The sequence below is a fragment of the Eurypyga helias genome, unplaced genomic scaffold (genome assembly GCF_000690775.1).
Source record: "Eurypyga helias isolate BGI_N326 unplaced genomic scaffold, ASM69077v1 scaffold5736, whole genome shotgun sequence".
NCBI lineage: Eukaryota > Metazoa > Chordata > Aves > Eurypygiformes > Eurypygidae > Eurypyga > Eurypyga helias.
In genome coordinates this window covers 19,152-32,952 of record NW_010255880.1, presented here as the reverse complement: position 1 = coordinate 32,952, position 13,801 = coordinate 19,152, and the positions used below count along the sequence as shown (strand labels likewise).

At 37.6% G+C, this 13,801-nt stretch overlaps 1 protein-coding gene across 1 annotated transcript; it reads left to right on the top strand.

Annotated features, from left to right (window-relative positions):
- The first annotated feature begins 6,791 nt into the window (after positions 1-6,791).
- On the top strand, positions 6,792-11,068 carry TMEM170B (transmembrane protein 170B). The gene is made up of 2 exons (XM_010153450.1): positions 6,792-6,960; positions 10,938-11,068. The coding sequence occupies exons 1-2, from the start codon at positions 6,792-6,794 to the stop codon at positions 11,066-11,068; spliced, it is 300 nt and encodes a 99-aa protein (XP_010151752.1).
- The last annotated feature ends 2,733 nt before the right edge of the window (positions 11,069-13,801 follow it).

Genomic DNA, 13,801 nt, shown 5'->3' with positions numbered 1-13,801 from the left:
TAAATTTGTATTTCTGTATTCACAGCATGGATACTTACTGCTTGACTTAGCTCTGTAGCTAATAGTGGTAGGCTGGGCACACAGATTAGAATCTCGAGAGATACTTTCTTTTGGAGTAATTAGTCTTGATTTATGAAATGTTATAGGCAATCATTATTCATCTTGCAAAACAAGCTAAGAACTAGCGGAAGCCTGCTGGAGATGAACGGCTAAGGAAGTGCTCAGTGTTTACTGAAGCTCAGTGGCAGTAGGACAGCCTGTTCATATATAGATAATACTTGAAAATGTTAGCATTTATATACTTTGTGTGCTGACTTTGCTTTTTTTTAATTTGCCCAAGATAAAGCTGCTGATATAGTTCAAGTTTTGATAAGATGGAAGTGATACAAATGTTATTCTGAAATGTAGCATGATTTAACAACTTTTTAATCTCGTCTAATCTTGAAGGTTGTGTGTGCCTACACCAGTATACGTATAATGCGTATGTAGTACTTGAGAATAATGTATGTACGATATGTATCTGTAATATGTATAAATAATGAAATTAAGTACTCTAAAACTGGAGTCATAGGGCGTGAATTACAAGTTATTTGAGCCTTTAAGCTTTGGTAGGAAAAAAAAAAAAAATCCCCACCCAAGTAAAACCAGTGGAAAGGAACATAAACTGAAACAAGACTTAAGACAGCGGTTAAGTGCTAAGAATTTTAAATAAACCTTAAAAACCAGATCTCAGCTGTCAGTAGAAAAGCTGTGGCTTCTACGTGATGGATTGGATGTCCCTATACTTGTAAGCTAGTATGTGCCAGATCTTTCCTAGTTCCCTGTCAGTGCATTCCTTTGGCAACTATAGAGTTTTCATACGATGAAGTTGTGTTTTGGCTACTTAAAGTAATTGGGGTACCACACTGAAAGTCAACTCTGAAACTTTCTTAGGGTCAAGCAAAGGAAGCTGGGAGGTTTTTCTAAAGTCTTCGTAGCTCTTTAGGGTAGCCCTATGAGGACATGACTAAATAAACTGAGGGTAGGTTAGTATTTGGAGCTCTCTGTCAGATAAGGCTAAATCGTTACTACCATGCTAGCAAAGTCCTCCGTAAGTGCAGCTCATCATCAAAAGAACCAGCTAATTAGTATAGCTACGCAGAGACTGAGGTTTTCTGACAGTGTGCTTTATTATTGATGTAGCAACAATGATCATAGAGGTAAGTTTATATCTCCTAAAATATTAATTAATATATAGGACATAAATAGTTTTTGTACCAGCATGTTCTAAAGACCCTTCAGTCTCACTTCCTTCTTCTAGGTATTGTAAATCTTTCAGCTGCCGAGTTATTTCTGAGCAAGTAAAGTCTTGATAGTTTGTATCCAGAGGTCCACACTGTTTCTCTGTTTTCTGGTGGCATCTGCCTTATGTTCAAACCATTCTTTGCTTCCTTCTTTGTTACTCTAGCACACTTTTTTCCTGAGGGTTACATCTCATCATGATTCTGGAGTTAGATGATGGCTGCATTTTAGTGAACCTCAAACTCTTCCGCTCGGAAATTCTTGTGCATTAATTTCTTTGCCTTCAATGACTAAGTTGTCCTTTAGGTTTGTGGAGCCTGAAGCCTCTTCCAGTTTCCTTAAAGGGTTGGTTGCCCTCCTTACCCTGTCCATGCATGTTAAACAGCTTACTCGGTTGTCTTCATTACTGGCCTAATTAATGATCAGAAGTAAATGATTGAGTGTTAAACTACCAGGCTTAAAAGGGGTAGGTAAGAAAGGATGACTCTTCCTGCCTTTCCTATGTAAGGTGCTCAAGAGACTTGCCCTATTACAGCTTCTAGGACCGAAGTGGTGTTCTAATGAGTGAAGTGGTGACTTAACAGTGGATGATGCCTACTCGGGAATCTAAAGAAATCTTTATATTCAGGAGAATTTCTAATAAATACGCAGCCTCTTACTAAATGTGTAGCCTGTAGGAAAAGAACAGGAAAAACTTGTGTGAAATAGTCAATTGATACGATTCTCTGAATTACAGATTTTTCAGGATTTTTAACGGTTACTTTAATATGACAAAGATCACTGAAAGGTTCATAAATTGTGACTATAAATAGCTCCAATCTCATATGCTGTGTAAGTTTTATGGGAAACACGTTGCTGTGTTTTATTGAGTCCCCCAGTAGAAAAGCCAACTGTGCAAAAGAGAGATATCATCTAAATCAGTGATTAAAAAGCTTTGTGTGATCAAGTTCTCGATTTCTTTAATATCAGATTTTAAAATTCTACTGTTGTGTGACAATTAGGTAACCTATGGTCCCAGAATATTTGTTGAGCAGCTTGATTATTCCTTTTTATTTCATATTAGGATGCAACAATCTAAATTATTGTCTATTCTTTGCTAATATCAACCATTTAGAAATAATAATAAAAAAACCCCAACCAAACAAAAAAACCCAAATAACATCTCTAGGAAATTAGAGGTATTTTGAGGGGAGATGCTGTGAGAGTTCCAGCCACAAGACAAAGTGGCAGAACTGTGCTTGATAATCTAGAGCATATGTACTTGATGAAGTTACCCAAATAAAAAGCAACTCCAGGTAGAAGATGATCTCTTAAGTCATTTGCTACTTACAGGGTAGAGACAGTTAACCAGTCCTCAACTGCTCACTGTGCCCCTCACCCTGCTGCCGGCCTTCTGCCTACTGGAGTGTCACTGGCCTATGTCCTTAACCCTCCTTTCTCCTTCCCAAGTAAATTTGTGGTCCTTCCTCCCTCTTATCTTGGTCTGGACATGAAGGTGCTCCTTCCCCTCCAGCTATTCTGAAGCAAACACCTACAGGTTTTAGCATCTACAATCAGTTTGACAAAATTATAAGCTATTATGAATAATTTATAATAAGAAGGTACTGGATTATTGGGGATAGGTGTAACTACCTGTATTTCTTGTGTCAGTGACTTTACAATGCTGTTGACTTGGAAACCTAAGCCCCTGTAAAGTGATGGTTTATAACTGGTTTCTTCAAATGCAGCTGTAGCATTTATTTGGAACAAGGAATATATCTGGATGTTTTCTAATTTCCTATTGGATGCATACAATATGCATGTTGCTTTTAAGGAGTAGGAGAAGCAATTGTGTACCAAAGCATTCAAGTTTCTATTCCTTTATCCAACAGGACATTTGGGGCTGGTTCTATTCTCATATCTCCTGCCCTAAATATAAAGTGAGGGGTGATGCTAATTTTCCTTGATCCTTATTTGGAATGTAAATAAGACCCAAGATAATTGCTCACTATGCAGCTATTTTGTTGTGCAAGGGTCTGTAAATATTTTTGGTTTCTTAGTTACAGGAGAGCAGTTAGCCTTCCCATAATCTTTCCTTTTCTTCTATAAGTACGGTCATCCTAATAGGTCTTCCTAAGACTGGAAATCAATTACCTTTTTGTCCTGGTGAATGTTAACAGATTACCACAAACACAGATTTCCTAAAAGGTGATGCAGGGTCATCAAACCCTGTGGAAACTACAGGGAATGGGAGTGTCTAATGAGAGTCAGATTCCAACAGACTTTCTTGGCCCAGTTTCAAGCTTTTCAGTTGCAATGGCATTTTAGGAGAGAGTGACTGAAAGTGCAGTTTTCAGTGTCCTGGGACTGTCCCCCAGATACATTTGCAGAGAGACAATACCAAGGGCTTTGCTTCTCCACCCCAGAGTGTATCTACCTGATGGCTGTTCACTTCAGAGTAGCTGGCTGCTGAGTAGGCTGCTGTAATCACTGGTCCCCTCTCACCTGAAATAAGAGAGTCTTCTGTTCTTGGGCTTTATGTTAAACGGGGACAAGTTTGTCTCAGCCTGATGCAGTTTTATGAAGTCAGTTGATATCTGCCTGAATTCAGTATCCACAACAGCATGGATAACTTCCCAGAAGTTTATTTTTAGACTGCGGAAGAGATGATGGGATAATACCAATCAATGCACCATTGGCATAGTTACGGAGTGTTTGGCAGTCTTGGAAGCCTGCCGTTGTCATGTAGCTTTACATAAGAACAAAGGATTTTCTTCAACTGCAGGTTTGAAGTACGCATTCTCAGAGTCTGTCACTGGGGTTATCCTTAGTAATGTTGCAAGAGACCCTCACTTTTTTGGTACTTGATGTTTCATCACTTGCATCCATCTTTGTCAAGAGAAATGAAAGTTTGGGTCAACACCATCAGGACTCTGTCCTGATGGTCCAGGCCTCTCTTACTTTTTGTTTTGCCTATCGGTATAATCAGAGTGGTATGAAAATTGTGCTCTTGCCTCCTAGATACATTCTTAATTACTCTATTAGAATGATTTTCTTTAACTTTTGTGCTTCATGGTTATTCATATGGTAAAGCAGAACACAGACCTTGTGGGTGTGTTCAGTGCCAGTGTTGCTAAAGCAGTTAGATGAGAGGACCTATTCGGTCTATTGGTTAACTATAGTCTGCTCAGTCCATACCCCTAAAGTTTAAGTGTCTGCTAACAGTCTGCTTGGTTCTCAAGAAAATGATCCCTCCTGGGAGAGGAGCTTAGTTTTTATCATTTTTGATAGAATAGTGTTTTGAGCTGCTAAGAATCTGTTTTTGTGACGTTTTGCAGTGAAAGGGTCTTCCGTGGTACCTCTTCTGATGTATGCTAGAATTAGTGTTCCTTCCTGACAGGGTTTTCCTGCCCAAAGTTGTATGTGATTTATGTTTGCAGGGAACTTATTTCCCAATCTCCTAAGGCTTATTTATCTATGGTCAAACTGTGGGTCTAGCAGGGCTGCCAGGTTCTGTATTGATAGATCCTTTGGTTGATCTCCTTGCTTATTTTCTTCTACTGGAAGTATAAGACCAAACAAAAAGTGGTTAACACCCAAACTGTGCTGGTAAGAGACAAGGCCTGTTAGCACTGCAGGAGAGGTTCTTCTCCCACGACCATGGCAGATTAGACCAGCAATCAGTCAATCTTTCTTAATGTTAGCGCGGGGGTTTGTCAGGTATTTGTAGAGGGAATACTTGGCACTCTTGCCACTGTTCTGCCTCAGTAGCTTCTGAGAATGATTTAGTAGAATGGTACTGTGGTCGTTATCCTTTTGCAAAGACTTGAGACCCAACTTGGGGCGAGGGGTGGAGGGATGGAGGATCTCAGGGGTGCTGCTTGCAGCCTCCCTCAATATACGTAGGCATATATCCAGACACTCAGAAGGAGAAGCTACATCTTCAACTACAGCTGTTAATCTTAACTGAATGTAGATTTGCCACCCACCTTCCTCGCTGCTCTCTTGAGAGCCTTTTGGTTACCATGATTTAGGGGAATTGTAAGTCCTATGACAGAGTTTAGTCTTATGTCTGTATGAAGGAGGAAGGGTTGTGTCTGCTCTAAGTACTGCTAAATGAAAAAGCTTAAACTGTATTTGTGCTATGGGTATACATACAGTATTGACACTGGACTCAAAGGACTGTGGTTATTGTCCGGTAACTATTCTTTTCCAGCATCTTTTCACAGTATATTTTATTTGAGCTGCTAAGTATTTGTAAGTTAGCTAATTGGGCCCTATTTCTGCTCAAATTGACTGTGTGTCAAGCTGCAATAGTACAGGTTCACCTCATAAATAAGTATCTTGCTGTTGTAAGGAAGTTGGTTTGTGGTTTTTTGTATGGGTTTGTTTCAGTTTGGGGTGTGTGGGTTTTTTTTGTTTGGTTGGTTGGTTTTTGGTTTTTTTTTTTGGGAACTGCAGCAAAAACTGAATTAATGACAGTTTAATGGGATTATGCGCATCAGGAAAACATGCCTCAATTTGCTGAATTTTGTGATGATTTATCCCCATTGTAGTTGACTTAGGAAAACAAACAAACAAAAACCCCTTCCCTTTTGTTGCATTTCCTCACACTTTTGAGTTATAGTAAATGTTTTTAGAAAAGTACTACCAAATGAGAAACGCTTTTAAATGCTTTTGTAGTTTCACTGATGGTTCCTGTTGTTTTCTTTGAAGGTAATAATTATGCGTGTCATTCTTCAGAGAAATGTCTGTACTCCACACGTTACTAAGCAAGGACAAGAGATCCTAAGAATCTAAATGATAGTGACTACCTGTCTCTGTGAAGTTCTGTGCTAAGCAATAAGAAGCAAGGAGTTAGACATGTTAAAACTTGTTGTTAAAATTGTAGTGGTTTTATTTTTGCCTTTGGAGCTAATTAGATAGAACACAGTCTTACACCTCCTGGGTAGCTAAACTGAATTCTTTAATCACAGTTTTCTTATTTGATGTTGCCTGATGCTGTCTCTTCTTGCTAAAAAAACCCCAAAACAAAACAAACCCACAAAAACAACCAAACAAAGAAACCCCAAAAGCAAAAACCTAACCAAACAAAACAACAATAGCAAACCACAACAAACCACCCCACCAAAACCACAATTGCTGACTTTTTTTCTGGTTCAGTCTTTGTTTCAGATAATATTTCATTCTGGAGCAGTTATTATCCTTAATAAGAAATTCCAATTAATGTTATCTAAAGAAACCACTAAAAGTATGATGGACTTCTTCTAATAATACATCTGAATCAAGAATTGTGCCAGAATCCTTTTGATAAGTTTCTGATCATAATAGGTTATTCCTTTATGGTAGGCTGCTACAAGGGGGAAAGCGTCTTGAGCATATGCTGGTGGTGTCACATTGATTCTTTTCAAGATGGAAATCAGTATTACTTTTCTCTCACTGTTGATTGCATGCACTGTTTTGAAGTTTCTTACTTATAAAGTTATTGTTTTGGAAATATTAACCCTTTATTTGACTGCTTTCTTTCAGAGATGTGGTACTGGGTTTTCCTCTGGGCTCTCTTCTCCTCTCTCTTTGTCCATGGTGCTGTGGGAGTATTAATGTTTGTGATGCTGCAGAGGCATAGGCAGGGGAGGCTGATCTCTGTCATTGTGGTCAGCATTGGATTTCTGGGTTCTATAACTGGAGCAATGATAACCAGTAAGTCTGTCTTTTTTTTCTTTCTTATTTTATGTCTAACTTTTAAAAAGAAAAAAACCCTCTTTTTTGTGATTTGTTAATTGTTAAGGATTTTGTCTTAGATATATAGCTGTCTTAATGTTAGTGACAGCTGAGTTGCTCTTTTATTATGCAAAGATAAAATACTACAAATTGTCAGAGGAGTGCAGAAATCCTACTCTTTCTTTTTGGAAACACTGGGTATCAAGCTGTTCAAAAGGAGTATGCTGAGCAGGTAATATATTTTGAGGATCAGGAAGACCAGTCCTGTCCTACCATACTTGTTGCAGACTCTTTTGTCAAATGTTTGTGATCAAGATTGCCTCTTAGTATCCTTAAAGCCATGAGTTTCATGTGAAAATGAGGACCAGATTCCATTGGTTGGAAGGCTGACTTCCTGCTAGTTTCCTTGGGCCTGCTGGAAGCTTTTATATTGCAGCTGGGTAGGATGTTGCCCTTTTACAAGAAATGAAGGTGCACTGTAGTGATTTACAGCTAAGAAAATTAATTTTCTTGTTTGTTTCGAGAAGTTACACTCGGTTCATGAATTTGAAAGAACTTTCCAGTCTTGGCTTGGCCATAAGTTTATTTTCTGCTTTATTTGGAGTACGGAGGAAAGGGAGGAATGCCATTGGACTCATTGTTCTTATTTTTTTAAAGAAAAAAAAAAACCACACCAGAACTGTTCTGTTCTAGGTAAAATGCCGGTTGGCAAAGGCATCTGTTGGTTTCTCATGATGTTATTCTGCCGCCTACCACTGAAGATACATTTTGGACACGTGTTATTTCTCGGCATTGTATCCACAGATGAAATGCTATGTTCCTGTTAGAGCAGCATGCTGAAAGGTTCACAGAGCTGTAGTCGAAGGCTGTACTCATCGTCACAGCGCTGCAGAAAGCAGGAGTACTTTGTGCAGTGAAGTGCAGGAGGGTTGCACTTGGCCAGGTATGGCACACAAGTGATGTTGCCAAGAATGTTTTAAGGAAATGCTGCTTAGTAGTTTTCATCCAGAGGTTTTGGTGTCAGATAATGGGGTTTTTTCCATCTTTCCTAAGAAATTCCATTATCCATGTCAATACTGAAACATGTCCCATAAGATCAGTAGGACATTTTTATTCAGTTTTTGGCATTGTCATATCCAGCTACACTTACTTAACTTATAAAGAGAATACAGTAGCTTTCCCAAGCAAATAGGAGCATGGTGAGTTTTCTGTTTTGGGGGTGTAAAAGAAATAGTGAATATTATTTCTATAGGGAAGAAGCTTGTGCTTTTTTGTCTGAAACAATGCCGGTAAGGAGTTCTCTACATTAAAATCAATGGATTGAACAGGGTCTGTGTTAACCTGAGCAGTAGTTTCTGCCTAAAGATCTTCAGTGTTGTTGACAAGACAGTGTAACTTGAAAGGCCTTTCAGCATAAGGAGCTATAAATCTAGCAACCTCTTAATGTAGACGAGCTTCACTGCCTTCCATTCCTGTTTTTCTGGTGATTATCAAAATAGTGGTATCACTTCAGCTTTGGACACATCCATGGAGGATTTGTGACAGATTATTTATTGCTGCTGAAAAGTCCTTATTGCCTGTTGGTTTTCAAGGTTAGGTAAAAGTGCAGTTTTCATTAAGTTTCATTAAGACTTTCCTCAAAAGTTGTTTTAGTTGCTGTATATTTCTCAGCATAGAATTTCTGTCATTTAACAATATAGTTCAGTATAACGCTAGCTTTTTTTTTTTTGCTAAGGTGGAACCAGCTGGGTGCCTTAATTAAATGTTATGCTGATTTTTGTCCCATGGTTAAAATGGCAATGGCCCTGTTACAAGGTCAGTTGTGCACGAGCATTTCTGCAGAACAGAAGATAAGAAATGTCATGCTGGAATAGTCAAGCAGAGGCCTTTACAGTATTCTGTGGTTCAGTGTTTCTCAAATGAAAGTACTCTGTGCCTTTTATCTATGCATAAAAAGAGGAGCAACACAGTTGTATATCTGGCATCTGATTTTACAGGTCAAAACACTTAACATGTAAGCAGTACTGTTTTTGTGTAAATTCACCAAAGAATTTTTCCAAGCTTAGCCTGTAGACTTGTTTTGCTGTTCCCAAAGGTTTTGCACTGAGCATTGCCACTTTGTTTGCCAAATACTCTTACTTTCAGGTGGTTTTGTTTCTGGACTGCACTACGTTGTTTTGTACCAAAAGAAACTGTCTGAGGTGCTTCTGAAGGCAAATTATGCTGACAAAACATTAAAGGGAGGATTTTAATAGCTATTGTGCTGCAAACTAGGATGCAAGTTCAAGTATTTAGTCATTCAGATATGCCTGGTCTGGTGTTTCAGAAATTGAAATGGTAAACTCACTTCTATTTTCAGTCCTCTGCATCGTTTGTGTAGGTGAATGAATGCAGAATAGATTATAAAGTAATAAAAGTCTAATTTTGCTCAAGTGGATCTTTCAAACTTTCGAGCCCTCTGGGATCTTTTAACCAGCATATAGAAAAGCAGGAAAAAAGCCCCACCAACCCCCACCCGAAATCAAGAACAGATAAATGTCAGGCAGTTTGAGGCAAGGATTTAATCCAGAATGGTCTGTTCTTCCTCCTTTCCCCAAGCACTCTCCTTTTTGGTGACATTCTCAATTCCCTTGCTGGCAGCCTATTGTATGCTTTGGCCCTATGCCAGTTGTGCTGGGTTATGTATTACAGGCTGTATTGCACACTGTTATTCGAGTAGAAATACATAATTATCAGGCTACCAAATTCTAATGCTTTTATTATTGATGTTTTCCAGAATATCTCAGTGTTTTCTCAAGAAGCCAAAAATTTGTTATTGATTACCTAATAGCATCAAATTCTGGTATCTCAATTTGTCTGATTTGAATTCACTGAGTTCATTCACCAAAATAACTTGAATGTCAATACTGGGCTCAGTCTGAAGGACCTCTTTTATATTTTGACAGCAGACAGTCAAGGAACAAATAGAAAAGCTTACGCAAGGTAACTGAGGGAAATGTCATAATGCTGGCCTTCTGGTGAGATATTTCTGCCAAAATATACTTTAAAGAATATTTTTTTAAAAAGCAACAATAAAAACAAACAAACAAAACCCAAAACTTACTCACCTAACAGGTTGATTTATAGTTCGTAAATGTGGTTATGGTCACAATTATTAGTGAATGCTACTCTTCCTGAAATTTTTATAAAAATGAGGTGTTACTTTTAAGTTGTCAGGTGATTTGGATATAGACTGTACTTTCAGCAAATCTGTTGGGACTTGCTGTATTTCCGTTTTACTAATGGTTTTTTGATCACATCAGCAGACAATTCCTGTTAGTGACAGTGCGAAACTCGTGCCTATCATTTAAAATGTGGTAGCTTTTCATACACATTCATGAATAGCAATGCAATACTTTGATATTTTTCATGTTTTGCTTGATTTGCTAAGCAGTTGTTAACAACTTAGGAGTTTTAAGTCAAAGCTGACACCACACGATGAGGTTATTCAGCTGATATATTAAACGGAGCTGATAGATGTGTGTTTACAGCTATTTTGTAGACACTAGTAGTTTTACGGTTGTTTCTCCCTGCCTATACGAGAACTGTTAAACCACACTTTGGACTCAGCTCAAGTTTTAGAGGAGGTTTTTTGCTACCTTTTCAAATGAGAAGGTAAAAATGTAAAAAAAAAAAAAAGACTTGAAGATGTCTGGAGGGAAATGGTGAGATTGGTTTGCTTTAAGAAAATTGAATCTTGGAAAAGTTAGTCATTCAGTTGGGAAAAGTCATTCCTGAAGAACTTGCATAACTAGGAAAATACAAGCAAAACTCATAATTCTATAGTGCTGTGAAGTAATACAGTGCTTGGTAATGCTCTATAAATAGCTGATGCGTAGACACAGTAAATAACTTGTCATGTATTTCAACCTTGGCTTTTTCTGTGATTTGATCATTGTTTTTCTTGTGATTCTTAGGTGCTGCAGTAGCTGGAATTTACAGGGTAGCAGGAAAGAATATGGCTCCCTTAGAAGCTCTTGTCTTCGGTGTTGGACAGACAGTACTGACGTTAATTATCTCATTTTCAAGAATTCTTGCAACGCTTTGAGACTTATGTAGAAGGGAGAAAAAAACGTCACCTAGTTTAAGCTGAAGAGAAGCTTTCTGAAAGTGGATTCATCAGCTTACAAACTTGAATTCCAGTGCAAGAGAAAGGAGACTATGTGGAACCTGCACTACAAATCTAGAGGTTCAGTCAAATGAACAGGCTGTCCTCTAGTGTCTGAACTGTTGTACTTCTGCACTGCGCCTTACGTGCCTCAGTCACAGGCCAGGGGCAATCCATCTGTGCGGAGTGGAGATGAAGCACCTTGAACAGCTGCCAGGAAGGTTAACGCTTGGTGATGGGATCGTTGTTCTTACCAGTGTTGTCATAAAGTAAAGGGATGCTCCTGAAAATTGCTGAACGTGCCAAACTTGGAGTTTAAGTCCTATGGGTTGGCTGGGTAAACTTTGAAACTGTGATTATAGTAGAATGTTGTGTGTACTCAAATTCAGGTAAAATGGCAAGACAGGACTCTTGTATTAGCAGAATTTCTTTGAATGCTGAATATTCTTCTTCAGCACCCAAAACAACTGTTGGGTCTCTCTTGAAGTATAGATGAATGTTGATGGGGGTTTAAGGATCACAGCTTTAGCAACCCAGATGTAATGAGCACTCTGGGTAAAATGGCTCGTGGCAGTTTTCTGAAGCTCAGCACATCATTTCTTCACGGTTTTAGCTTGTGAGAAATCAGTAGTTTAAGGAGACTTTGAGGGTTACTTAGGATAATCTATAGTGTATGCACAAACAAATCTTAAATTGATGCTTTCCTTGAAATTACTTTGTCTTAAACATACAGATGGTTACCAGCCCTTCTGAAAACCTCAGAATGACTACTTGTTGCAAATTTGCTCCCTATATTGATTTAAGTACTGATAAAACTCTTAACCCTACATATATTCTTTAAAGAACACACAAATAAAACAGACTTTAAGAGAATACACCTATGAGGAAAATGGAAAGGGGTAAAACAATTACATACTGGTTTTCTGCTGAACAAAACTGTTGAGTTTAACAAAATAGCTACTGTACTCCAAAAGTTTGGAACTGGGGCAGCGTCAATGTATTTACTACCTTGTTTCTGAACACTTTGTATCTTTGGAAAGATTAAGATACCTGGAACTTTCAAATACTTAGCTTTCAGTAGAGTTTGTGCTTTTCTAGTTTGAAAGGGGCAGTAGTATTGTGCATGTCTTAAATGTCTTAAAAGTGGATGTTTTGGAGTAAATAGAAATTTTAAGTCTAATTTAGTAATTATTTATGAAATGTAAAAATTAAAGGGCACAAAGTTCTGTGTGAGGAATAAGGAATTTTTCACATTTTTCCTCAACTGGATGATTTTCAGTAGCCAGCTTATAATGCTGACAGGGAGAGTAAATAGCTCAAAGGTTTTGCTGTTAAGATGTCAAAGACTACCAGGATTGCTGAAACAGTCACCTTCTGCACAGATAAAAGAATATGGTCAAAATAAAACTCACAATTCAGCTGTTTTGCTTAGTGCTTCAAACTGTTACAATGAATTGACCTGTCTGCCTTTATTTTACACTAGAAACTGATTGTTTTTTTTTTTAAATGGTAAAGATGCAAATATTTTTTTCTTTAAATGTATTTAAATATTTTTTTTAAATGTACAAAGTATACGGGCAGGGAACAATGTAAAATATAGGTTTATAAGCCTTTTCAGTGTGTTATATTTTTGCTTTGAATTGCTTTAATGTGTCAGAATAGCTATATTGTTAATACTTTGAATGTTTTCAACTTTTCATGGTATGGATTTTTTGTCTTGCAGGTTTTTTTTACTTTCTGCTATCCTTTTTGGCATAACAATTGTTGCACTTTAGTAGATAATGAAATTACATCTGTAAAAGGCAATTTATACTTCTCCCCATTGTCTTAAATTATGAGAAAACTGGCTTCAGGTATTTAAGTCAAATTGGATAATAAAATAATTGAAGATATTTCTCCTAATGTGCCTTGTTACATATATTTTTAGGGGAGAGGATTTAAATAAAAAAATTACCATATCTTCATTCTTGTTCTATTTTTGGTATTTGTAATTAATTTGGTTATTTGAATAGGTCTTAACAGACATTAAAACGCTTTTGTTTTCACAACCTGGAAATCCTTGTCTGGATCAAACCCAACTGTTTCATGAAGCACTGTATTCAGTAATTTAGATTATCTCACAACTTTACCTCACTCTTAAACTCCTTCCCAGCTTCCAGATTTCCTTGAGCATCTCAATTCTTTATTGTACGAGGCTATTATGCTAGCACTGACTACTGCTAAGTGATGAAATGCATATACCAAACTTCTGTTGATTAAGTTCATTTTGATTGCAGTGCCAATGAAATTGTTGCCATTGTAACTTTCCTCCTTTGACAAGGAGCCATCTTTGCACATGTGAAGTTACCTTCCTCCAAATAACTTCCATTGCACAGATCATTGTCATCACTTTTGAAATGTTGTTAGGTACTTAGTTGCTTCTGCTTTACATAGCTTTACTGCTTGGCAGCAATGAATAGGCAGGTTCTGTGATGCCTAAGTGGCTTAACAGGGAAAAAGTTAAGTATTTAATAGAAAATTGTTTTTAACTATTTCTTGTGAGGGATATATGAGGGCAAACAGTTTGTTTATGAAGTACTCTTTGATCATGGCATGAACTTACTGCACAACAACTCCATCAGCGAAAGGGAAGTGTGATTAAGTGACCTTACGTCTGTGAAACTTTGAAATTTC

What these genes read in the sequence shown, in the direction of transcription:
- TMEM170B (XM_010153450.1), top strand. Translation starts at nt 6,792, where the DNA reads ATGTGGTACTGGGTTTTCCTCTGGGCTCTCTTCTCCTCTCTCTTTGTC. An exon ending in AACTGGAGCAATGATAACCA is followed by an intron (nt 6,961 to 10,937) that starts GTAAGTCTGTCT and finishes TGTGATTCTTAG; the next exon opens with GTGCTGCAGTAGCTGGAATT.